General features: G+C 40.0%; 1 protein-coding gene across 4 annotated transcripts in view; it reads right to left on the bottom strand.

Annotated features, from left to right (window-relative positions):
• OLA1 (Obg like ATPase 1) overlaps nt 1-26,814 on the bottom strand; it is a 164,119-nt gene that overhangs the window by 75,999 nt on the left and 61,306 nt on the right. For all 4 annotated transcript variants that reach the window (XM_061608460.1, XM_061608458.1, XM_061608457.1 and 1 more), the window contains one exon: nt 14,318-14,493. In XM_061608460.1, the coding sequence (XP_061464444.1) occupies nt 14,318-14,493 (176 nt within the window). The remainder of the gene's footprint in view (nt 1-14,317; nt 14,494-26,814) is intronic.

Genomic DNA, 26,814 nt, shown 5'->3' with positions numbered 1-26,814 from the left:
AGTGATTCTGCATGGTGCACTGTAGCTGAAATGGAAGCAACATCTTCTGCAGGGATCAAGCATGAAATCTTGACCATGCCTCAACATCCTGGCAGGAGACCAAGGTTCCCAGCAGCTGAGATAAAAACAAAGAATTCAGAATTTATAACCTGAGTTTTCACCCACACATCTACAACATAGGTTATGTACAAAAAGGAAAACAACACTGGAAATAGTTCTGTGATTTCCATTTAAGAGAGATCTGAGAATCCTGGCTTTTGTGTGACTAAATTGTCAGAGAGAAATAACCAATCTCTCAAGATGCATCCAGGACATACACATGGTAGCTCAAGCACTGTACCAGTTGAAAAGTAGTCTTGTCCATGTTAATAATGAAACTGGGCTCCTCCAAGCACCCAATCATCAAATAAATATTTTCTCTGGCTCATTGAATGGATTGTAACAGGGTAAGGATACTGTCTAGCCAAGTATACATACTGAACTCAAGAAAGACAAGGAAAGAAACCAAGGTTTTTATAAATACATTTGCAGCCACTGTCAGCCAGCACAGAAAAGCTCAATATTGAAAATGTCTCCAGTTGTACAAGAACCATAGGAACCTCTAATGACTTAGTAATACAGGAATCCCCAGAGAGGCTCCTGAAAGATCTATGGTGCTAGAAAATTCCAGCATGTGGTATTGCCACAACAGAATGAAGAGTTTTCATGCAAAGTGTTTCAGCAACTTCCCTGTTCTTTTTTGGAACTGCAAAACAAGCTGAGTAGGCCCAGATTCCTGCAGGATAAGGAAAAATCACTCTATGATTTGAATGTCCATGACATACTATATGGCTTTTAGAAGCCTTTGATGGTTGTCTAGTTCCTGAGGGAACAGGGTTGAGAAGCTCCACAGTGTACCCCTCTCTGACTTTTGCCAGCACTCAAGCATCCAATATGGATTTGGTCCATTGGCTAGAGTTGACCCTTTGTGAATGAGGAGATGGGGGAGAGGGGAAACTGACATCATGTACGACATGATTTCTTTGCTCTCCCTTAGAAAAAACTGGGCCCAGAGGAAATAGATAGACCATTTCCCTTGCCAGTGTATATTTGGGGCAATTCCAAACCCTTTGGATTTCCATGGCTTGCAAATCCACTGCTTTGAACTACTGATATTTGGGCTTGTGCTCTGTCATCTTAACTAAAGGAAAAGCTTTTTTCTTATCCTTCATTTCAGCTAGGACAGATACAATAGGACTCACAAAAGAGCTTACTGCCTGTCAGAGGAGAGTTGGACAAATGTGACCAAAAGCCTGGATCCTCAATCGCAGGTTCTCAGCCATAGGTCACTGTGTTCCACTGCATTGGAAGCAATGACTCACACTCAACATTGCACTGCATCCATAAAAGAATCTGCCAGTAATGGAGCTACGAGAGAAATTGCCCTAAGCAATGGTCTTGGACATCTCTGGTTCTGCTGTAGTGTTCTTCCACCCAAAGATACAGACTGGGCACTCTTGGTGAACAGAAAACTGGTAACAATGCAAAACTACCACAACTGAAACTTCAAAGCCCTTCTTGAGAACTATCACTGTCCACTTGTTGCAGGAGTGTTAATGAAATATTTTACCATCAAGCTGGCATGATTGCTGTCTACAGTGAGGCTACTATATGAGCTTCTGCCTGTGGGATGTTAAAATGTACCATAATGCCATCTGCAAAAACAAAGTGGTTGTTAGCTAATTTGCATATAAGTCCCTCTCTCCTACATTTGAACATTCTAACAATTACTTTAAAGTCTGGCAAAGTGATGATAATAACTTTTGGGAAAACCTGAGGAAAACCAGATTTGGCCCCTTAGGGTGGGAATCCAGGGGCTCTTCCTTCATACAGCTCCCCCTCTCCTGGCTTCTCCTCAGAAATCTCAAGGCTGTGGGTAGTCAACCAACAGTGCCAGGTCTCAGATAGGGGTTAACTCTTTCCCCCTCCCCTCAAGAGTTTGCCCTCTTCCCTCTGAAGTCACTCGAAGAATCTTTCAGAGGACATGGAAGATATGTTTCATAATGCCTTGCTATTCCCTTGCAGCTCTGTGTGGGAGGAGTAGACGGCCTCTTCAGCAAAACCAAAAAGCAGCCCTGGCTGCTTACCAGGGGATGACAGTAATCCTGTTCTCTGTAGGGGAAAAATGATCGATACTGAAGGTATTTGTTCTATTTCTCAAAATTCAAAGCCCTATGAGATGGAAAACTGAAACCCAAGGTAACAGAGGAACTTTCCCAACCTTGTGCACTGCAGACTTCACTTCTGTAAACTGTGCTGGCTGGGCCTGGTGGCAATTATAGTCCGAAACACCTGGAGGGCACCAGGTTGGGGAAAACTATACCAGAAGAGCACTTTCTGAGTTTATGCTTGGACTGTCCATGAGAACAGATCTGCCAACCAGTTTTTGTTATAGGATAGCAATTGTGCCCTTTCTTTTGCACACACTTTCAAAGCTCTTCTCAATATGACAGTTCCTCAAAATTTCCTTCCCCGTGTCCCATTGCCAGTCACTTACAAAATTACATATGGAGACTAAAAGTGCAATTGTATACATGTCTACACAGAAGTCCCACTGAGTTCAATGGGACTTAATATCAAGTAAGCATCTATAGAATTGCAACCAAATTTAAATAAAAATATGTAGACCTTCATAGATTTCTGCCAAAACCCTTTTTCCTGTTCAGTCTGGGAAGGCAAGAGGTTCTACCTTCTGCTTGCTTCTACCAAAAGGTATTATCTCAGATGTAATGACTGCCTTCTATACATCCTGGTTGATTGGTAGGTATATCGAAGCTTATGCCAAGGTGACAGCTAGGCCAGAAATCTTATTGCAAACACAGGATAATTCCACCACTGGGGACTTGTTTCCAATAATTCAAACAGTCTTAAAAAGAGAAAAGGCTGCCAACAGGACTTTTGTTGTTGTTATGTGCTTTCAAGTCTATTACGACATATGGCAACCCTATGAATCAGCGACCTCCAAGAGCATCTGTTATAAACCACCCTGTTCAGATCTCATAAGTTCAGGTCTGAGGCTTCCTTTATGGAATCAATCCATCGCTTGTTTGGCCTTCCTCTTTTTCTACTCCCTTCTGTTTTCCCCAGCATTATCATCTTTTCTAGTGAATCATGTATTCTCATGATGCGTACAAAGTATGATAACCTCAGTTTCATCATTTTAGCTTCTAGTGACAGTTCTGGTTTAATTTGTTCTAACACCCAAGTATTTGTCTTTTTTGCAGTCCATGGTATGCGCAAAGCTCTCTTCCAACACCACATTTAAAATGAGTGGATTTTTCTCTTATCCGCTTTTTTCACTGTCCAACTTTCACATCCATACATAGAAATCGGGAATACCATGGTCTGAATAATCCTGACTTCGGTGTTCAGTGATACATCTTTGCATTTGAGGACCTTTTCTAGTTCTCTCACAGCTGCCCTCCCCAGTCTTCTGATTTCTTGACTATTGTCTCCATTTTGGTTAATGACTGTGCCGAGGTATTGATAATCCTTGACAAGTTCAATGTCCTCATTGTCAACTTTAAAGTTACATAAATCTTCTGTTGTCATTGCTTTAGTCTTTTTGACGTTGAGCTGTAGTCCTGCTTTTGTGCTTTCCTTTTTAACCTTCATCAGCATTCTTTTCAAATCATTACTGGTTTCAGCTAATAGTATGGTATCGTCTGCATATCTTAAATTATTGATATTTCTCCCTCCAATTTTCACACCTCCTTCATCTTGGTCCAATCTCGCTTTCCGTATATGTTCTGCATACAGATCAAACAAATAGGGTGATAAAATACACCCCTATTGCACACCCTTTTCTATTGGGAACCAATCGGTTTCTCCATATTCTGTCCTTACAGTAGCCTCTTGTCGAGCGTATAGGGTGTGCATCAGGACAATCAGATGCTGTGGCACCCCCATTTCTTTTAAAGCATTCCATAACACTGTCACTGTCACACAGAATGGAGACTAAGTTCGGAGCAAGGAGACAGCATGCAGAAAGACCTGACACACTCACAAGAATCGTGGACATTCCACACAATATATTTAACTGTTTAACACTACACAAGGAGAGGATATGATTTAATATTAACCATGAATTACAACTTTATCTAAAAGTAACACTGAAAAGTGAGCTAAGGTACCCATTTCCAGTACAACTATTCTTGGAATAAAGGGAAATGAACAAAAGCCAACAAGAGCATTTCAGAGAATTTTATATTTCTGACTTGTTTTGCTAAATTTCATGTCTTCTTTTTTTAATTATCAAATTCTAATTTACTGCCTCTGTTAATTTACAGTGTTTTGTATATAACTTACAAACACTTAATCATCCTGGTTAGGTTTCAAACATAGACCAATTACTTGATACTGTGTTCCGCCCCCCTGACTAGATTCAAACTTTGAAGTAATTGTTTGCTGAAAGAAAGATCTGTTTCTTCATTTCAACCATGTGTACAAACTCATTTTCTATGACAGCCAGACTACAGGAGCATCATAAAAATAAAATAACTTACCAAATGTGATATTAAATTCGCAGACATAAAGCAAATAACATTACAAAGAGAATTGGCCATGACTGAAAATGTTCTTTTCAAAAGAAAGTGAAACTGTCAAACACTGTTTAACCAGACCTTCAAATTCTGAACACACACCAAGACTGATACATTACAATATTTGGATTTAACATAACAATGCTATGTGTACATTTTCTCCATTTCATATAATGCTAATGTGATGAAAGACAACACTGATGAGAGTTCCTGTTTACCCATGACTTTAAATATTTGTTTAAGGAAGGTTTTAGTGAAACAGTATTAACACACGTCTTACAAGAGAAATTCTCAGCACAACATGAGACTATGGGATCATGAAAACCCACTTTTTCTTTGATACAACTTGCCTCTGCCCAAACCACCTTGAACTGTACATCAGATATAATGCTGAAACAGCCTATACACTTTCAAACCAATTAGGCCTGTAATACATGATGTGCACCCAAAAAAGTGTATGTGGGTGAGAGGGTAAGGACTGGACATGTTCAAGCTTAGGCATGCAATCCTAGGTGCTACTTATATGCAGCCAACATGTGTATGAAAGTCAGGCGTAAGCCTACTGATTGTATTGTAAACCCTGTGTTTACAGTGATCCAGTGCCTTTTTTGTTTGTGTTGTAACCAGTGATTGCACAAGCAAAAGTTAATTTGTGCAATCGATCTTTCTCCCTCTTCTCCTCCCCCGTCCCGTAGCCCAGCACCTCCACAAAGAGATTCTCATGGGGGCTGGGTGCCCTCCTGACTATGTTGTACAAGGCAGAGAGAGTTCACACAACCATCGGATGCAAGCCTTTATTGAAAGCATTTTTATACCACTTTTCTTAAAGCTCATTTTAATCTGCTTATCTGTTACCCACTAAGATCTATTCAGCCATAAACACGAACGGTAAGGTTTGTATCTAAAATGCACATTTAAAACATTGAATTACTATCACATAATAAAAGCCTTAAGACCAACTGGAAAAACCCTAGGATATTAGAAGCCTTCTGAAATAATATTTGAAAAGTTTTTTAAATAGTCAAAATTAGTTGAACTGAAGATTTTAAGTAAAGAGGAGAAACACAGTGTAAACAGTATGGTTTAAATATTTATGTTCAAACTAATTCAAAGCTTTATTGGGAAATTATTTGAAAATTAGTAAGATATTATAACTTAATAGTATAGGATTTTCTTGCATTATTTAGATTTTAAGGAGAAAAGGGGACTGAAAACTGTTAACATATTTATTTTAGCATTCCTGAAGATCTATGCAACTAAATATATGTACCTCTGGGGAGTCACCTGAAAAAAGTTACTTTTATTTTAGATTTGTATTCATGCCACTTGCCCAATTTGGCCTGTATTGTAGTCATTCATTATGTTACTAATTTTATGAAACAATGCATTTGTAAAAATGGATTTTTTTCTGATGGAAAATACAGCAGCAGAAAATTGTCTATGCCAAAGAAATGTATCTATTGCAAAAAATCAACAGTTGCCTAGTCAAGTCAACCAGGCCATTACAACCACCCTTTATTTCTTCTACTCCTGCCAAATCCTCTGGGAAGCTTAACACAATGCCATTATCAACCACAGGAAAGCCTGCTGAGGTATCTACGGAAATCAACACTAAGCTTTTTCCTCAATGATTTGCAGGTGTATGTCATCCACTACAGTAGTAGCAAGGCTATGACCAGGTCAGAAGTTGAACTGAAACAGATGAAATAATTTTACATTAGGCAAGAGTATCTAGGGATGTAAATATAGTAACCCACTTTATACCTTACCCCTAATGATAAACACATACTGAGGGATAGCTGGAAGAAACTCTTTCAAATAATGGGGTTTTGAGAAGGGTCTTTAAATATAGCAGCAGCCAGTTCTCCAGCAAGATGCATTCATGATTCTCAGACGCAGGAACAATTTATCCCAGTCAGCCTTTACAAGTTAAGTGTGATAAGTTCAAATGCACAGGTGGTCATTCGCACTTCTCCAGCACCCTGGAATTTTAAGCACAAGGAATGGGGGAAAAGCAGCTACCTTTTACAATGATGACATCTTTCTCTGCTCAAAGAATTCTTTTTTTAGAACTGTGTTTTTTAAGATTATGAATTACAGAATCATATAGTTGGAAGAAACTTCACAAGTCATATAGTCCAATGCTCTGCTGCTGAAGGAAATACCCTACTGTAGCACCCCTGACAAATAGATATCCAACCTCCCCTTAAAACATCTCACCATCTGCTCCAGCCTGTACTATCAGGAAGTTCTTCCTAATACTTAATCTAAATACACTTTCTTGTAATTTGAACCCATTGATTTGGGTCCCACTCTCTGGAGCAACAGAAAGCAAATTTGCCCCATTATCAGACATTTAAAGATGGCTATCATATTGCCTCTTAATTGCCACTCCCACAGACTAAACCTATCAAACTCCTTCAAGGTTTCCTCAAAGGACTTGATCTCCAGGTCCCTCACCACCTTTGTCACCATCCTTTGGATATGTTCCAGATTTTCAATATCTTTCTTAAACTGTGGTGCCCAGAACTGGACACAGTACTCTAGGTGAGGTCTGACCAAAGCAAATCAGAGTGGCATCATTACTCCTCAAGACTGGACTCTTGAAGCAGACTAGAATTGCATTAGCTTTTTTACCTGCCACATCGCACTGCTGACTCATGTCTACCTTGTGGTCTACTAAAACCCCAAGGTCCTTTTTACATGTACAGTTGTCAGGCCAGGTTATCACCCAAACTGTATGGCTGCATCTGATTTTACTACCTAAATGCAGAACATTCCACTTATCTTGGTTGAAATTCCTTCTAGTTAGTTTTGGTCCAGTTTTCCATCCTTTCAAGATCATCTTGGATCCCATTTCCATCTTCTAAGGCAGTGGTTCCCAACCTGGGGGCTGTGACCGCCAAGGGGGCCGCAAACAGTAAAGAATTGATTGATTGATTGATTGATTGACTGATTGGATTGATTGATTAAAAGTCTTTCCTCCCTGGACGCTGTCTGCTCCCCACTGCCACTGCAGGTGACACCTCCCCCTTGGTCCAAACAAGAGGGGGAGGACTTTTGCTGAAGTGGCAGTCTTTCAGGTGCACCGAGGACAGCCAAGGAGCAGTTAGGAAGCTCAGGACTTGCTTGCCCCCCATCTCTGAGGATAAGTGTGTGTGCCAGTGTCCCCCTTTCTTCCACCTACACTCTCCCCCCCCAATCTCTCTCCAAGATGCTACAGGAGTTGAGAGCTTCACCCGTCCCATGTGCCCAAATGCATGCATGCCTGCAGATGCTTGCAGGAGGGCAGGTGTGTTTATGTATGTGCATATGCTGATCTGTTTTCCGTTCCACTCTCATTCCCCAGGTGCATGCTAACCAAGTGATCAGTTCTGATGATCATCCCAAGGCCTGCAAGTACTAGCCCCCCTCCTCAATCTATCCATCCATTTGTCTTCACAATTTAGCATCCCCACCACTACCACACTGCTGCTTCTTGGTGATGATGATGATTAAAAAGCTCAGCAGGTTGACTGAGGCTGGGATCCTGGTACTGCAGCAGAAATGTATTTATTTCTTTAATTATTATTGCATTTATATCCTACCCTCCCTCCAAGTTGCTCAAGTAGGTGCACATGGTTCCCCCCCTTTCCATTTTATCCTTACACAGACCCTGTGAGATAGGTCAGGCCGAGAGATTGCGTTTGGTCCACGGTAGGCTTCATGATTGGGTGGGGACCTGAACCTGGTTCTCATTCCAACACAGTAACCCACTGGTGTTGCGAGACAGGACTGTGTATCTTCAGACTGGGGGGGGGGATATCAATTTGATTCTCTGTATTAAGAAAAGAAAGCAATACCTCCCTGTCTTCAGAAAGCTTTGAATAGAAAGTGATATTTGGAGATATGATTTTGCCACACACCATTTTTTCAATTAACAGAGACTAAAATTACAATTAGCATGGGGGGTCACAAACTATTTTGAGCTTATGAAGGGGGTCCCATACTCATAAAGGTTGGAACCACTGTTCTAAGGTATTAGTTCCCTCACCCAGTTTGAGATCATCTGCAAATATGTTTAGTGTTTTACTCCTTCTACTCCAGGTCATTTATACGGATATTAAATAACAGGAGGCCCAGGACAGAACCATCGAACACATCTCTTCAGGTTGACAGGAAACCTCTGATGAGTGCTCTTACAGTCCATGAACCAGCCACAAATCCACCTAACAGTATCTTCATCTAACATTTTACCAGCTTGCCAAAAAGATCATTATGGGGGACCTTTTTTAAAGTTTTGCTGAAATCAAAATATACTGCACCCACAGCTTTCCCTTGATCTACTAGGCTAGTAAGTCTATTAAAAAAGGAGATAGAGGTTTTTTTGTTTATACAACATTTCTATACTGCCCATTAACAAGAAGCTCCCTGGGTGGTTCACAAATAAAAGTTGACCCTATACCACCTCTCTTGGGCTACAACTACTTCTCTTCCTCATTTGATCTATTTTTGCCAAGCTGAGCAGCTTCCCTTGGGGGAGAAGATGGAGGCAAAGTACTCCATTTTTTCCACACAATGGACCTACCGCTTCTTTGTTTTCAGGCTTGCTCCAAACATAAAGGGAGGGGGGCAGTTTGCTAACATCTCTCATGAGCCTTTGCTCATTCTGAATCTTAGGCCCCTTGACACTCTCTCCTACAAGCTTTAGCTAATCATTTGTACTTATCCTTGGTGGTTTGGCCCTCCTTCCATTTCCTATACAAGCCCCTTTTAAGTCAGAGCACAATGGAGAACCCCTTATGCACCCACTCCAGCCTCTTTAGCTCTGCCCTATTTTTATTGCTCATTGAAATATGCTGCAACTGTGCTTTCAATATCTCTTTTAAGAAACTGCCACCTGTCTTGAATCTCCTTCTCCCTCAGTATTTCTACACAAGGGATTACACCCAGTAGTTCTAATCTGCTTTCCTAAAGTCCACGGTGCATGTCTGCACATATTTACTGTATGCTTTTTTTAAAAAAAAGATGCTCAGGTGTGGATGGCTTATGCATTTCATGCATTTGGGTCTGCAAACAATTCAGACTTACCAGTTTATTTTTCTGGATACCCATTGGGAGCCCTGTTCATTATTCCAGAGTCTGATTTGTTCTGCTAGACAATGATTCATACAAGTGACTATAGGTGGTAAGGAGTCCTGATCTTCTTTTTGCAGGCCACACCTAGTGCACACCTATGATATCACTAGCACATGCTAGTACCTAGAATCCTCTGAGCAGACTTAGTGTGGCCTGATACAATTCCAATGACACAATTCTAAACACAATGAGGGTTCCCACAAGACAATTCACCAATCAAATACACACACACCTTTTATTTTTTAGAAACAAAATAAGATGTTGGTACTCCTACCTTGATAAAACTGCTGCAGGTGTCAGCACACGATGGCTGCCAATGGCAACAAAAAAAAGAGAGATGACAGTCCTCTGTACCGGTGAGTACTATCACAAAAAAGCTATATATGGCTGTGCACAGCCCCCCCATCTGACCCATGGCTCCAATCCGGGGGGTCCAAATTGGGCCGATCCACCGCCAGTTCTCTGTATCCAGCCCCATTTCAATTTTTAAATACATTTTTAACCCTAATTAAACATATGATCAGGAGCTCAGACGAAGGAGGACGGGCTGTCTTTCTCCCCCACCACTGGTTGAGAACAGGAGGGTTTGGTCTTGTGGGGTGTTGTCGTGAGCCAAGCAGGGAGGGGGCAGATAGATGAGAGTGAAACAGAGGATGAGGATGGACTGGGAACCTGGGGAGGGGGCAAATAGCGGGATGGAGTCCAGGGCACTCCAGCCCCCGTCTTGGACAGCTGAGCCCCCGTCAGCTCCTCGTTCCCCTGTGGAAGTGCCACTGCCACCAGAGAATCAACCTTGCATGTCAGACATTTCCGAGCTGAGCGCTGCCCAGCTTCCCCCACTAGAACCATCAGTTAGCAGCCCCCCTTTGTCAGAGACGGAAGCTGAGATCAAACCACCTTCGCCCCACGCTCGGAGGCGTTTGGGGCAGGAAATTCAACAGACTGAGCTGAGGAGGAGCCTGCATGTGCGCATGCAATCCAAGCCTACTTAAGGGGACTCGGAGGGGGGGACCCAGTTGCTGACTCTTAGTGCCACGTTAGCATGCTTAGTCAGTGTTCGTTTAGGGCCAATGTTCCTAGCAAGAGTAGTTAGGTTAATGAGGTGCACTGCTTTTGATGTATCTAACTTTAATAAAAAGAGAGAAAACCATACACACGTCTGCGACTGAGTCCTTGGACAACGGGCAAGACAGGTGCTGAGCCTTCATGAGTCCATTTTCTGCAGGCAAGGCATTCATGGAGTGCAAGCTGCTGTGCCTTCACATGATGGAATCCTCTGCTTGCCAGTTGATAAGCAAAGGATTCCATCTAGTGGGGTGCTGCTTCAGGGGGCTAGGTGTTGGGTGAGGGGGCAGGCAGAAAGAAGAGGCTTGGTGGGAAAGTCTGCACCGTGCATCATAAGACATCCCCCCCAACCCCTCTCCTACCTTCTCCCTGGAAGATGCAGCTGGCAGTCAGGTAGGTCTCTGCATTTTTGCCATTTTTCTTTTTCCTGCCATTTGCCTGCCTCTCCTTACCTGATGCGCCACCCCTTGACAGACCCGGATCACTCTTCCCATGCACACCCTAAATTTAGGCTGCTGGAACTTACAAAATCTTGAAGAAAAATCAGGAATTGTCTGTGCTCAGAGTTACCCTGTCCTTAATTCTTAGAGTATGTCTACCCTTCTGAGTCACTATTTTGCATCTTGCTCTGGTTGCTAGACCCAAGGCTTCTGGGAAAAAACATAAAGTAAATCCCATAAATCTATAGTCTGCCCACGCCAGCACAAACCATGGTCTATGAATATAATGATACCATCTGCATAGCAAATCATTCACTTCCCGTATTCTCCTTTTCCTAGAGCATGACTCTCAACAGGAAAAAATGACGAAAACTCTACAACTTGCCAAGGACTTTCAGCTTCCTACCCAGAGCCACTTAGTCACACAATACTTTCAAAGCTGTCTCTGGCAGTATCACTTGTTCTCATGTGGATCAGCAGGAAGAGATAATGGTCAGTAGACTTGATGAGTAGACTTCCTAAAGTTCTAGACAGGTCCTATAGCAGCTCTAAGCAGAATTCATACAAAGGACTGCACAGACATTCTGAAAAAGGGATCATTTATATAATGCTATCAAGTTGCCGAATTCTGGCAACCATTGCCACTCCACAACTTACTCTCTGCCTCCATGCATGAACTTGCTTCCTCACTGTTGGTTTATTGTTTTTGTCGTTTTAAAAAAGTCACTGGTAGCAAGACAGAGGGGCAGCTCAAAGAAGTTGCTCAGATGGTTGTGTCAGCCTTAAACCCATACATGGGTCAGGATTGTCTAAGAATCCTCAGTGGTATTAACAAGTGTTAGCAAATGCTAGTTCATGGAAGAAAGGGAAGGGTTTTTTCAGTTCTAATTATGATCATTCCTGATTGACAAATGCTCGCTACCGATAATATGGCATGAATGAGAAATATAACACCCTTCAGAAATCCTGCAAATTGTTTTTCCTGGTTAGCTAACTGTATGATTCTAATAATGCCTGCATAACAAGGAATACCATTTCATTTCAATTATCAAAATGGCCCATGCACTGAGTGACCATGGAATATACTTCGCTTTCTAGCACAAGCCCCGTACTATCCATATACCATTATGGTGATTAATGATACTTTGCAAAGAAACGGAGAAGGGTAACAACTTAGAACTGTCGGACTATGTTCTCCTTGACAACAATAAGCAATTCTTGAAGGAACAAAGTTGTCCTAGGAATCCTCTAAAACTCCAATACCTGGGACATACTTTTTTTCTAGATTTATATAGAAGATACACTTCCTCTACTCAAAGATACAGACTTCTTAGGATTAAAGATAAGTGAATGGAAAGAAATTCATAAAAGGGAAGTCTTCCATCCTCTCCTCCCCTTTGGAGCCACCTGTGCCCCCAAAAACACTTCAGAAACTCGGGGAGCCTACTGAACAATGTGGAATGGGGTACAGCAGGTGCTGGAAATTACCCCAAATCAGAGAGAGATCTACTCAATTTTAGTGAGTTGCCATCACCCAGCAGCCCTCTGTGCCCTAACCCCCAACTGGTTCAGGAGGGGCCCCTGACCCTCCAAAGAAGCTGCAAGGAAAAGAAGGGGATGGGAAACTTCTTTTCTTTCAACTCCCTTCTGTTGACTTATCTCAAGATCCAAACCATTATATTTATTTTCTTAGCCAGATTCCAGAAAAGGATGCAGGCATTCTCCTTGCAACTGCTGGATGGCCCAGTCAATATTAAGTTCTGGAGCCTGACCTTCCACTTTGCCCAATGCCAGTCAAAATTCAGGACTAGGACTGTGCTTTCTGATCTTTTAGGATCTGAAAATTTCCAGATTCTAAAATGGCTTCATTTTTGTTTGAGCTAAACAAACCAACTCTGTGTTCCAGACAGATCCCTGTCTATTAGTTTGGCTAATTTGAGGGCAATCCCATCAGGTAACCTTAGACAAAGGTTAAATTAAGGTTAAATTAAGTCAAAGATTTTCTTTGGCAAGTAAATATGGAAGGCCAGAACTCTAATTCATCTGCATCTTCAGAGTGTTCACCTATGGCAAAGCTACTGTGACATTCTTACATGGCGTTAATAGCGGTTAATATACCACTGCCAATCTTAAAGTACAATGAATGCAAACACGGTCTAACTTGGTGTTTTCATACATTTTAAAGAGAAATGGAAATTTATACATGAAATCAGATGTAATACCCATTATTAGATTACATCGTAAGAAAAGTGAGCACAAAGATGCTCACACAAGAGGACTTACCTGCCCCCTCTTCCACTCTCAAAGCTTGGGGGACCCTCTAAAAGGTGTGGGATGAGCATGGGGGCTGCAGCACTAAGTTTCAGCCAACTCTCTCTCTTCATTACAGTAGGTCTCCTGAGCATCCAAGGTGGCTTTTTAGGAGGCAGAAGGAGAGCTAGGAAAGTGCTCCTGTGCTTATAATTCTCTTAATACAACCTACTGTGTACTTTGGAATTGGTGCACAAATACATATCACACAAGATGCAAACTTTAGATGCAGAAATAACAAAAGAAACATGAATGGAAGAGCAGAACATATGATGAATGTTTTTGAAAAATGCAATGGAGACCAAAACAATTATGTCCTAAGATATGTAAGTAGTAGACATTTTTATTATCTAGCTTTCTAGATCAGAATCTCATAGTATAATTCTTCAGTAGACACTGAAGATGAAAACACTGATACTGCATTTCCAAACAATTTAATTTCTTGGAAAAAATTTAGAGGCATGGCGATCTTCAGTGTTCACTATTAAACTACATATATACACTACATAAAAGTCTACTGTACTTTTTGTATTTGTAACTTTCTTTTAACCCCCCCAATCTTCTGTTTTACATAATCACAATTTATATATGCAAATAAAATTGGGGTAACTAATTAATTGCAATATGGTATGTACTTGATGGAATAATTTTAAAGTAGAAAGCTGAGGTGTCTTAAAACTGAGACCAGCTAGTTTTTCCCAGTGCAATAAAACCTGCAGCTGATGTCAACTGTGTCAACCTTATTTAAAATCAATCCTGCACTGAAAGAAAAATCTTTTTAAAATTGAAGGAATTCTTACTTACATATTCAGGTTTTAATTTCTTGTCACCTCCTCGTACAGCCACTTTTTCTAGTTTGTCTATAATGGGCATGATCATTTCCTCATCTTTTAGCCTAAGTTCTTCATGTATTATTTCAATGTCTCGAACTGGTTCAACGCTTCCTTCAATGTGTGTGATATCATCATCATCAAATGATCCTTTGAGGGGGAGCAAAATTCAGATGTTAAACAGTATTCTCAGTTGACCAAGCAAAACAAGCAAGCAAAGATACATTACCTAACCACAAAAATAAATAAATAAATGCCATAATAGAGCTAAAGTAGATGAAACCATCTACCAGTCATAGGCACAATGGCAGCACAAAAATTAATTACAAGCATTTAAGTGCTTTTTCAAACAAGGAATCTGTCAGTACTTTTTAGTATCAGTATCAGGGTCAATGCATCTCACAATGTATAACAGTGACCAAATAAAGGTATCTTTATATATCTCTTAATAAATAAAATGGTTCAGAATAATATAGAAGCATTTTAAGCCACTCATTAGATACAGTAAACATTAAAACTGTTCTGAAGTTTATGTCAAAGAATTCTGAAGTTTATACTATACTAATGCGTTTCCAAGGGAAACAGACTTTACCAAAAAAAACTGAGTAAGAAAAGGAAAAAAAGGCCTGAAATCATCTGGCAGACCTCTTCTCTGCTTCAAACTACTTTATCACTATGGTTTTGACGGTGATTAGATAATGAACCACTCAGATGCACAATTTACACAGCAGCTAATTTCATCGGTCTGATTTGAGGGTATGGTTTTTAGGGGGCCATCAAAGAAGCAGATGAAGGTTCATTTGTCATATATGAGTGACAACCATTCACACTATCTCAACAAAATGGTGCTGGCCCTTATTAGAAACACATGCTATTATCACATATTTAAAGTGCAGTTGAAGCCATAATTTCGAATTGCCAATGGAAACATAAGGGTAAAACAACCAAATATTACTGACACATGTGTACTGACTTTATGCCCCTCTAAAGACATAATATGGCAATATAATTCAACTGAGATACTCTTGAGTTATCAATAAATAATAGCATGAAAACAAAAATTAAAATTATTTCTTAAGAAAATTCTAATTTAAAACTATAGGCCTACTCATGATTATGTACAACATAAACTTTAGGCACCATCTAGTAATACTCCCATTGATCTCAGAAATTGTTTTTAAATATCTTAATGCACAAATACTAACATTTCTGTGGTAACCAATAATATTAAAATGACATTTTTATTATCTAGCTTTCTAGGATCACAATCTCATAGTATAATTCTTTATTCTATCTATAATACTTTCATACAAGGCTGTATAAAATAAAATAAAATAACACCTACCACATGACTAGAGAAATGCAAGTCTGCCACATTTTGGGACAATTCACACATCACTTTTTCCCCACATGGGGAATATCACGATCGGCACACTGTGAGACCTATGACCAGTAAAGCTAGTGCTTTTTTGTCCTAATTACACAACTGGAAATATTAATGGCAACTTCTCAATCTAAAAAAAATACACTTTGTCATGAAGACATTGTAAGGTACAATAGTGGTCAAATGCAAAAATCCCAGTGGGTATTTCTTCTGCAGGCTTATCTTTGGTTCATCCCTCTTTTTGAACTTTTGTCTCGGCTTTTGATAACCTGGACCATGGGTTGTATTCAGTATAGTGCTAAGGTGAATATTCCATCAGCTCAAGGATCTCTCTGTACAACAGAATGTGCTCCCTCTCTCCTCACCCCCTAAATCTGTTCTGGGAGTTACCCCAACCCACTGGATCAGATTTGAGGATAGCACTGAATGCATGTGGGGGAGAAGAGGGGAGAAGTCCTGTTGCACAAACAGAAATCATTGCGCTCACACAATTATTTAGTTGAATACTGCCCCATATCCTTAGAAGTATCACCTCCCATTTTAACTACTGAACTATTCTATTCCCCTCTCGTGTTAAACCTTTATTTCGGTGAATTCAATGGCCCATATTACTTTTTGCTTATCAGGTCTAGCAAATTTCCATTCTTTGCTATCCCCTCTACTGGCTACCAATTGTTGTTCATATTAAATTGGAACTGTTCCTTCTGACCTTCAGGTTCTCTCCCTTCTTTGTTTAGCATCTTAAAACTGCAAACTTTCCTGTGTGTAAACACCACTAAACATGATGGGTTTATTTCCAAGTAAAAAGATTTAGAACTGTGATACTCCAGACCACACACTTTATTGGCCTTTGTCTCTTCTTTTGGTTCGATTTGTTTTCCTTGCCTATTCCAGTAAGCATCCCTTCTCAATTACTTCTCTCTGTCATCTAGTTTGCACAACAAAGTATAACACAGTTAATAGTTGACTATAACCATGCCAATCTGGGCTGTTTGCTCCTGCCCACTAGCATGCAGGCCATCATCCTTTGTTTAGCATTAAGTCCGAACTGGAGATTGTGGTTTGTTTTGCTTAAACCAACCACTGTTGGTAAGCAAAGGGCAAACCTTGGCTACAAAATGTGGTTTGTTGGGAGTAAAACAAACCACAATCTCTGGTTCAGATACAATGCTAAGATAAGGATCGTAGGATAGCAAGATGAAACAAAGCAGCTGCATTTGATGCATTCACGATAAATCATTAACTATAGTTTACTGTGATGTGTGAATGAGGATGGTGACTGCAATACTCTTTATGTTGTCTATCATATTCTTAGGTCCTTTAAATGTTTACATGCTTTCCCCCCCACTTCCTATGCTTTACATTTATTTAATATTTTAATTTTTCCCAGGCCCCTCGGAGGGAGTTAATATGGCAGTTATTTTCATTATGTGCTGCTTATTTATATCTGGAAATTTTTAGCTGTTTATTTTCTGCATTTTTTTCATTCTTGAAATTATGTATAACCCATCTGGGACCTTTGGTAAGGAGAGGAATTATAAACTGAAATAACAACAATTTTATTTAACATTTTAATAGTAATCACATAGTACAATTATTTTACGAGTGCTTACTGTAACATAAAAGTAAATGCAGGAGGATGGCTACAAGCTGCTGAAGCTATTTTCTCATTTGTAAAAACAAAAGGTGATCGAAAATGAAATCTGATCAGTTACCACAGAGGTCATAAGTCCTTAAAATCTGCAATTTCTCTTTCAGAATCCATAAACAGGTGTATTCTTACCCTCCCCCTCCACATGCCTTGCCTTTTCCATTGAACAAACATTCTGTCTAATCCAAGAAGCAGAGCTGGTGAGGATATTGAAGGTCATCTAGTCTAACCCCCTGTTGATTCAGGAAACCCACTAATACATCATCCCTGATTGATGGCCATTTAGCCTCTGCTTAAAAGTATCTAACAAAGATCAGAGAATCAGGTAACATTTTCCCTCATCTTGTAGCACTTTCCTACATATATTGGAAACATAGTTGCAAACAAAAACAACTTCATATTAGCAACCACTCAAACATCACCTGGCCAACGAAAAGAATTGCACTGACAAACAGCTTATGCATACCACATATATGGTGGAGAAACACGTGGACTGTGTGTGGTTTTGCCATTCTGGGACACTGGATTGTATTCAACATGATGCTAAGGTTAACATTCCATCAATGCAAGGATTTCTCCTTGCGCAACAGGATGCTCTCCCCCTCTCCTACGTCTACACACCCCCTAAATCTGTTATGGAGGTTTGCCTGCCCTCTGAAGCAGATTTGGGGAGGGTGCAGGGGAAGAGAGGGCATACATCTTATTGCACTAGCACAAAGTTTTGTGCTAGTGCAAGTATTTCATTGAATACTGCCCAATATGTATGCCCAGTGAAGATGAGTGTCTGTGCACACTCATTTAGCACTGAATTCTTTATTCACCCAACCCACAAAAGCAGAGGTCACAGGCCATCAATACAACAATCTCTCTAGAATTACCTGCTGTTTGCAGTTCATGTTTTTGTTTGTCTGTGGCCTGAAGAAGGTGGGCAAGGGGGAAGTGCTCAGGGAAAGGGCCATAGCTCACTGACAGAGCAGCTGCTTTGGGTTCAGTCCCCAGCATCTCCAAGTAGGGCTTGGAGGGACTCCTGCCTGAAACCATGGAAAGCAACTGCCAGTCAGTGTACACAATACTGAGCTAAATGGACCAATGGTCTGACTCAGTACTGACCAATATGCCACCTACTGTGAGAATTTAGAGACTCCCCATCCTAGCTAGAGCTCTCTTCTAAAACCCACACATACAATCCCAACTACTGAATTGGAGAGGGGAAATACACATACAGCATCTAGCTACATCCATCGTCTTCCATCCATGCAGGCTTCTGCACTTATAGCGTCCCATACTGGAACGGGACAATGATACAGTAGCACAATTATATTATTAGTTTATTTATTTGTTAAGTTTGTATCTCACATTTCCACCAAATGATGCTCAAGAAGCCCTTATGAAAGAAACTCCATGAGTAATTGTTGCCCTTGCACCTTTTTAAAACAGCTCCAGAAGATGATCTACAGGGCTTTGAAATAAAGAGTTTGGAAGAGAAACTATATTATAGCTTAGCACAAGGTCCAGTGAACAGATGCTGAACACATAATTAGGATGCACATCATTCTCTGGAAGATGTGTACTGTTTAGGTTGACATAGCTACCTTCTCTCTCTTTTTTACATTTGCAGAAAAGATCTGGAAAATGTCTGATATACCAAAAGCACTGCAGGAGTATGTAAAACTAATCAAGTAAATGAATGGTGCAGTTGCTTCAAAGAGTACAAACTGCATTAGGTAGGACAATGAATGCTGTATCATTCATACAAGCAGTCAAGGAGTTCCAGTTGGGGAAGCAAATGCTTGTCAAAATCTCAGGTTATTTAAGGGAGTTACCATATTCCTTTCAGGTGAGGTCTGCAACAAAATGTTGCAATGTGGATTGCTCTTGGTCAACATTTCAGCTGTGCCTTCTTTCAGGACAATTGATTTCATTCCCCCTTCCATTCTGCCACTGGAGGGTATGGAGTTTTGTTTAGTTTCCCTGCCCCTTAGATCCCCCCCCCAATAATTTTGACTTGTGCAAACTTTTGGGTTACTCCAAGCATGCTCAAACCTCCCCTCTCGTTACTCAGCAGCCCTGTAATGGCTGTATATTTGCCATAAGACAGTACATGGTTTTGCTATTAGCATATCTGACTTCTTTTTACTGTGGAGTAGGATACCTCAGGATAACACTTCATGAATCTGATTAAGTAGACTGCAGTCCACAAATGTTTATATTAGTCTTTAAGATACCACAAGACTCTATTGATTTTACTGTAACAGACTAACAAGGCATCCCCTCTAGAAATAATTATTTAGGTATACAGCTGTTTAAATTCCCAAGAACTGATGGACAGTCTCAGACCTGGCACTAAGGTTACCTTTATGCTTATGAACTTGGGGGAGAGGAACAGCAGGGGCAGAGACAAACAGTTTTAACCATCTGTCTCATATCAAGGGTCACCAACCTATTTCAGCCCACGGGCACATTTGCAAACCAGAGAAATTGTCATGGGCACCAAACAGGGAGAGATCAACTGAGCACACACAACTCCAACAGAATGCTTTTTTCAAACCAAATTTCAGCAAAGCGAGAGGATCCTTTGGGAGCCAGTAAAGGCGTGCGGGCACATGCGTGCTCAGAAGTGCCACACTGGCAACCTCTGCATTATATAGTTGTAGGAAGTACACTGGTTATGGAAGCCAGCTTCTTAATATCGACACTCTGCAAACCTGTTAATGGCGTATTCCAGGATGCAATGGAGGGTCTTATTTCTGAAGCGTGTGTTTGAGAGACAGAGTTGTATAAGCCTTCAGAATGGTAAAGAACAGAGTGCATTGTTCTTCAACTTTGGGTCCCCAGATTTTGTTGGACTACAACTACCACCATCCTTGGCCATTGGCTAAACTGGCTGGGGTTGATGGGAGTTGTAATCCAACAACATCTGAGGACCCAAGTTTGAAGAACGCTGACATAAGAGGATCTTATGTAGCTCTATCACCATGCAGTATATTCACACTAAGAGAATCTGGGAAATATGACCCTTGTCCCTAGAGATATGCAGCAGCATCACAATGTATATTTCATTGTCATGAGCTTTCTGAGGCAGAGAAGCGATTAATAGATCCATTAAATATAATTTCCCAAGTATATTTTCTGAGGTAGCTGTGATCTGTGAACACCAAAAGGTTTAAAGGTGATCATGACCCTGGCATGATTTAGTCTAGATGTGTTATCTAACGGGCTCAGTTCTCTCTACATAGGCAGATGAAAGGAACACTCACTGGGTTTCATTCTTAATAGTCAGTGCTGAAAAAGATTTCTCAGCCTAAGAAGGTAAATCAAAGCTGAGTTGTCCTTGGCATGTAGAGTTGTTCCAACTAAGCCATGTGTGGGGAACTATGGCCCTCCACACGTTACTGGACTCAAACACCCATCAGTCCAGTCAACATGGCCAAAGTTAGGGATGATGGGAGTTGTAGTCCAGCAACATCCGGAGGGCAACAGGTTCTCCACCCTTGAACTAAGCAGAATGTTCAGTTGAATGCCTGTCCACAAGAGACGGCATGATAAAAGAGTACTTCATGACCATCAGTAATTGTTTGAGGTCTCTCAGTTTTGAAGATGCATACAATTCATAGGCCCAAAGGAAGGCAGCTGTAACTGGAGAAGTAGTGAAGACACACATGGAGTGTTCACCCCAAGTAAAACTAAATGTAAATGTACAGCCTTCAAGTCAATTCTGACCTATGGCGACCCTATGAATAGGGTTTTCATGAGGCTGAGAGGCAGTGATGTTATAAAATGAGCAAAATTCAAGGTTGTCTTGCCCATGTCTGTTTTTGGGTAACACTTTTTCTGAGATAGGGTATGCCTTTTATTAGTCTTTGCCCTGGGGTGGCACAATATTTCAAAATAAAACGAGAAAGAACAGGGCCTATTGTAGCTGTCCACTGCTTAATGTTTTTGTAGAATACAAATTATGAATCCTTGCAGTCTACAAACACTGTATCTGGCAAAGACAACCTGAAGACCTTTTAGTGCCTCAGCCAAAAAACACCAATGGTGTCCCCACTGTGATGTTTAAAAAAGCAAATAATTGACATTTTGCTGACTTTTAATGACACCAAAATATTCTGCCTAGTGTGCTATCATACTCTGCCTAATGATAGGCCCAGAATAGTGCTATAATTTATTCTAAATAGTGTTTCCATTTCTCCAAAGACAGCAAGAATGCTCAAGTTTCATTCAGTGTCTGTCACCATACACAAACTTTTTTCAGGTCAAGGGCCATATTCACTTCTGGGCAACCTTCTGATGGCCACATCCGGTGGTGGGCAGGGTCAGAAGCAAAAATGGATAGAGCAAGTAATGTAAATTTTAGCTTTGCTCAGTAGGAATGTTTCTACACATGCTCTTGCACTCCCTCTATCCTCCATCCATACACACAAGTGGCAGGCATTATCTGAGTTCAAGGACACATTCCAGCTAGGCAAAAATACTTAGGGTATGAAGCCAGGCCAGTGCGGGCTGTGGCTCTGGGGTGAGTTCCGAGCAGCAGACAGAGAATCTGGAGGGTTGCATTCAGCCCCCAACCTGAGGGTCTCTACCCATGGCATACAAAGAAAGCACATGGGAGTTCTTCCTGTTTAGGCCCAAAAGACAGCAGAGCTCTCACTGAAACCATAGAAGCATCATCCTAGTATATGAAAGGAAGGCATTATGGGAACAGACATAAAGGCCATCTTTAGATAATCAGCTTCCCAACTCCTTAAGAGAAATAAACGGCTCAACTCCATTTGATTTGAAATCCCAGCTTTTTTTTTTTTACAATAATTTTTATTCAAATTTCCATAAAACAAACAAAACCAAATCATAAAACATTCAAAGACAAAAAACAAATCAAAAATGATTAAACAAAAAAATAAAATGTTGACTTCCCATTTGTCGCAGATCAGTTATAGGTCTACAATATATAACAATCCTGTCTCTTAAATTATATTATAAAATCACTTTCCTCCAGTAGTTATCTTAATTAATCATCAAATCTGATAGACATTACTTTATTCTTTCCACAAAAAGTCAAAGAGAGGTTTCAATTCTTTAAGAAATATATCTATCAATTTTTCTCCAAATAAACATGTCAATTAATCCATCTCGTTAATAATAATAATAATCTTATTGTCATAACCATAGTCCAAATAAACATATCGATTAATCCATCTCATCAAATCTGTTAAGTCCAATAATTTCAATAGCCATTATTCCATTATCCATATTAATTCCATCTTCCATCTTCAATAGTCCTGTTAAGTCCAGTAATTTCAGTGTCCAATCTTCCATTATCAGTATTCCATAATAATCTTGCTGTCATAGCCATAGTCATATAATAAGAGTCTGATGGGAATTTCCTCTATCCCAAATATTTTCTTGCCATCCATTCTGAATAAGTTGCTGAAATATTGTTGTAAAGTCATATCTCTGTTCTTCTTTTTTACAAAATGCACTGGCTCATCTCTTGAGAGTTTTTCCATTGTCACATGGCTGCAGTTAATTCCATAGATTTTCTCTATATCAAGCTCCATCACGTCATTCCAGTCCAGAAAATTATCCAAGCCATTGATAACTTTATCTCTAATATCTTCATTAATTTCTTCAGAGATAACGTTAAATTCCAAACAGTAGATTTTATTTCTAATATCCATAAACTCCAGATCTTTTTCCAATTCCACATTTGTTCCAATCTCCAGGGCTTGTATCTTCCCTTTATTTTTTCTTTTCTCATCTCTGATCTCATTCTCCTCTCTCACAGGATCCCCTATTTCTTTAAGCTCCTGCGTCATTTTGCTCAGTTCAATTTTCAGCTCCTTACTACCCTGTCGCAGGGTTTGTTTCATTATCTCAATCTCATCCATTATTTTCTGAAACATAATTACTTCCAGATTCTCAGCCACTTTCTTGATTGCCATTTTTAAAACCACGAAAACAAAACAAAACAAAAATAAAGAAGAACTACTTCTTATTTCAGCAACAATTGGGTTAATATTCCAGGCTTGATGACATCACAGTATAAACAGAGCAGCCTGCCTTATCTCTCTATGTTCAAGAATACAAAACAAATTTAGTTCCCAGCATCAAAACAGCTAGTGGCATCGTGAAGAAGCAGATTCGTCAAAATAAAATAGACCAGAGAATAGTCCCAGACAATATAATGTTCCAAAGTTCATATTTTTTATTTTTTTCTCCTCAGGATAGAAATCCCTCTTCTGTTTATATCTTTAGAATGCACTTCCAGGACAGCTTTTTGCAATAGAAACAGAGATAAGCTGTTAATTTCGTGAATAACAGAGAAGAGTTATAGCTCACCCAGAAGTTCTTTAAAGCTGATTCATTTGACAAATTTCTTTTTGCTGCAACAATTTAAACCAAGTAAAAAAAAAATAGAAAGAAGGGTGCTTGCCTGTTAGTCCGTTTTCTCTTTGAAGAAAAGATAAACGTATCGCATTAATCAGATAGAGCTTGTTCGGAAGTCCGTCCGGCATTGCTGGCTGGACCTTTTCTCATAAATTAATGAAATCCAGTCCTCCCAACAAAAACAGGCTTTTGAGGTTGATCTCTACGTTTCTCCCTGCCCGGGAGAAATTTCATCAGTCAAAAAAAAAAATGTTCTGACTGATTTATATCTGAATAAGCTTCTTCTGAGGCGGGAGCCCGTCTCAAAAGCAGGCACAAGCGAAGTCACCCTTCCCGGAATCCCAGCTTTGTATGAGTAATACACTAAGTTTGTCATAAGAATACTCTTGCAGTTCATTTGACCCCTAAAACATAGCAAATTCCCTTTACTGCATCATGCCAGGAGCAAACATTTTAAACATCTGTCCTCATACTGTTTCCAGTTGTCTTCATCACTTTATTTCTTTGATCTTTGTAAAATACTGAGAACTAGTTTCAATGGCTATGTATTCCTTCTTCTCCCCCACCTTCGTAATTCATGATTCACCAATGCAGAACTTTAAAATGGCCCCAATTATTCAGCAGCAACACTTCCTTTACACTGTGGGATCTTTCCTTACCCTCTACAGCTCTCTCTACAGGGCCCTTTCCCAATCTTAAGGATCACATCTCACCAAATACACTTTTTTCTCCTTAGAAGCCTGAATTTATTTCTTTATTTTATAAAAATATTTGTATACCTCTATTTCTTTAAAAACATCAAAGCAATTGGTATCCCTACTTTAAAGGATCACTTGAAGGAATTCAATCCTTCTTCCTTAAAAAAAAAGGGGGGGGGAATACAATACAAACAAAGGTCAATTTGATCTTCCTGCAATACAGTAAAAGCACCATGGCCTTCTCAGAATTTATGCATTCTACCCTTCTTCTTAACCATATTTTAACACCATAAATTCTATCTATATTTTATATGCACACTTTAAATTATAAGTTGCCTTCGGATATTATTCTACAATGTGCACACTCTTCTGCCATTTCTTACACCGTCCACATGACAATTATTTCAAAACATCCAGAGATTTTGCCAGTGCTTATGTTATACCTGTCAAGATCTGATGACTCTATGTTATGTATTCCTCTGAACAGAACCACTACACTTAGTTACAGGCTATCATCAACCAATTCATTCTCTTGCTAAAATCAAGTCATCCAATTACTCCTTGACTAATCAAGGCTGTTTTGGCTTTTTCTTTTTTCAAAAGGTACTCAACAGCATAAACAGTTCACTTACAAGAAATGGAAAGGGGCTAATCAGCAGAATTATTGTTTTGCTGCTACAATTTGCAGTATTTAAATGCAGTTGCTGATTGGACTGAAAGTTTTATGATACAGCACAGGAAACTAGTTTGACTTAAATACGAAGCTGCCTGTGCTTTGTCTACTGTAGAAAAGTTATGCAGAAAACTAGAATAATATCTGTACCAATTCACTTTTGATATTTGTCTTTATGCAAATATTGCATAAATAATAGTTATGATTCAACAAATAGATCTGCTTTTTCACATTTTTCTAAGCATGTCCATTTTACTTACTAATTTGCCTATTTCACTTTCATATTTCCATTAGAAACAACTGGTCCCTTTACTTTGACATATACTGTAGATGAAAAATTACTAATACAGCTACAAAATGTTGACTCAATTCAGAATAGAAATAGAATTATGCTGTCCAGTTTGCCCTAAAAGTTTTGCCCAGAACTTTTGAAACCTTATAACTTGAGAAAAAATGCAATGTGATCAGAATCCATCAAGCCTCCAAAAAGGGGATGGGAAGAAGGAATGCATTTCCCCTTTGCACATATTTGACATGAGGGATGAATTGCTCTCTGCCCAAAGGACTACAATGAGTGTTGCACTTATCCATGGCTATTAATGGTATGGAAATGGACGTATGGAAATGGAAATGGACTGCCTTCAAGTCAATTCCGACTTATGGCGACCCTATGAATAGAGTTTTCATGGTAAGCGGTATTTAGAGGAGATTTTCCATTGCCTTCCTCTGAGGCTGAGAGGCAGTGACTGGCCCAAGGTCACCCAGTGAGCTTCATGGCTGTGTGGGGATTCAAACCCTGGTCTCCCAGGTCGTAGTCCAACACTCTAAACACTATGCCACACTGGCTCTCTTAACACAGAGGTATAAGAGTCCCCAATCTGGATTATCTTGGATGCTTCACACAAGAGAAGAGATATGGCAATGAAACCATGGGGTTGGATCCAGAGACAAATCAAGCAGAACCCTGCACAAGAAGGCTTTCCTGGCTCCCCCTACCCAACTTCAGATCCTCTTGCCCCCTGCCCCAAAAACCCACAACTGAGAGCCAATGTACCCTCTGGAATGGTGTGGGATTGTGTAGAAGAGGCTGTAGTAGAATGGGAATATTGGAAGAACTTGGAAAGCAGAAATGCGTTTATGTTTATGAAAAACATCTCTGGATCCAAACCATGGAGAGTATTTGCACCAGATCTTTGCTCTTGCTGAGATTTTCTGTTTTAAAAAAAAGATTATTTTCTTTCTTGGTTCAGTCGGGCAATCTGCAGAAAATACTGAACGGCTTTCCCCATCATTTGAGTCCATTCTTGCTTTGGCTTCTCTTCATAAAGAAGTCAGAGATGTTCCTCAAACTCATCAGTAACTAGGGCACAATAAAACAACATTTGTTCTTTAGTCCAATTCCTAGTGCTATAAAAGTGCCGCATTCCACCTGCTCAAAACTTGATGAAAAGAGGACATGAGCGCCAGGTCTCAGCCTAACAAACCATGTTCTCAGAGTTGCTCTGTACTGGTACAGGATTTATGCATCTGACTGCACAGAGAACATAAGAAACACCGTGACAGAGAATATTGTGAAGTCAGAGTAGAAGCCTAGTTTTGATCCCAAGACTATAAATATCTATGGAAACATACATATCCTGAAATAATTAAAAGTCAACTGATGTAACCTGGACTCAGG

This window comes from Rhineura floridana, chromosome 2 (assembly GCF_030035675.1).
Source record: "Rhineura floridana isolate rRhiFlo1 chromosome 2, rRhiFlo1.hap2, whole genome shotgun sequence".
Lineage (NCBI taxonomy): Eukaryota > Metazoa > Chordata > Lepidosauria > Squamata > Rhineuridae > Rhineura > Rhineura floridana.
This window is presented reverse-complemented; position numbering and strand designations above follow the sequence as displayed.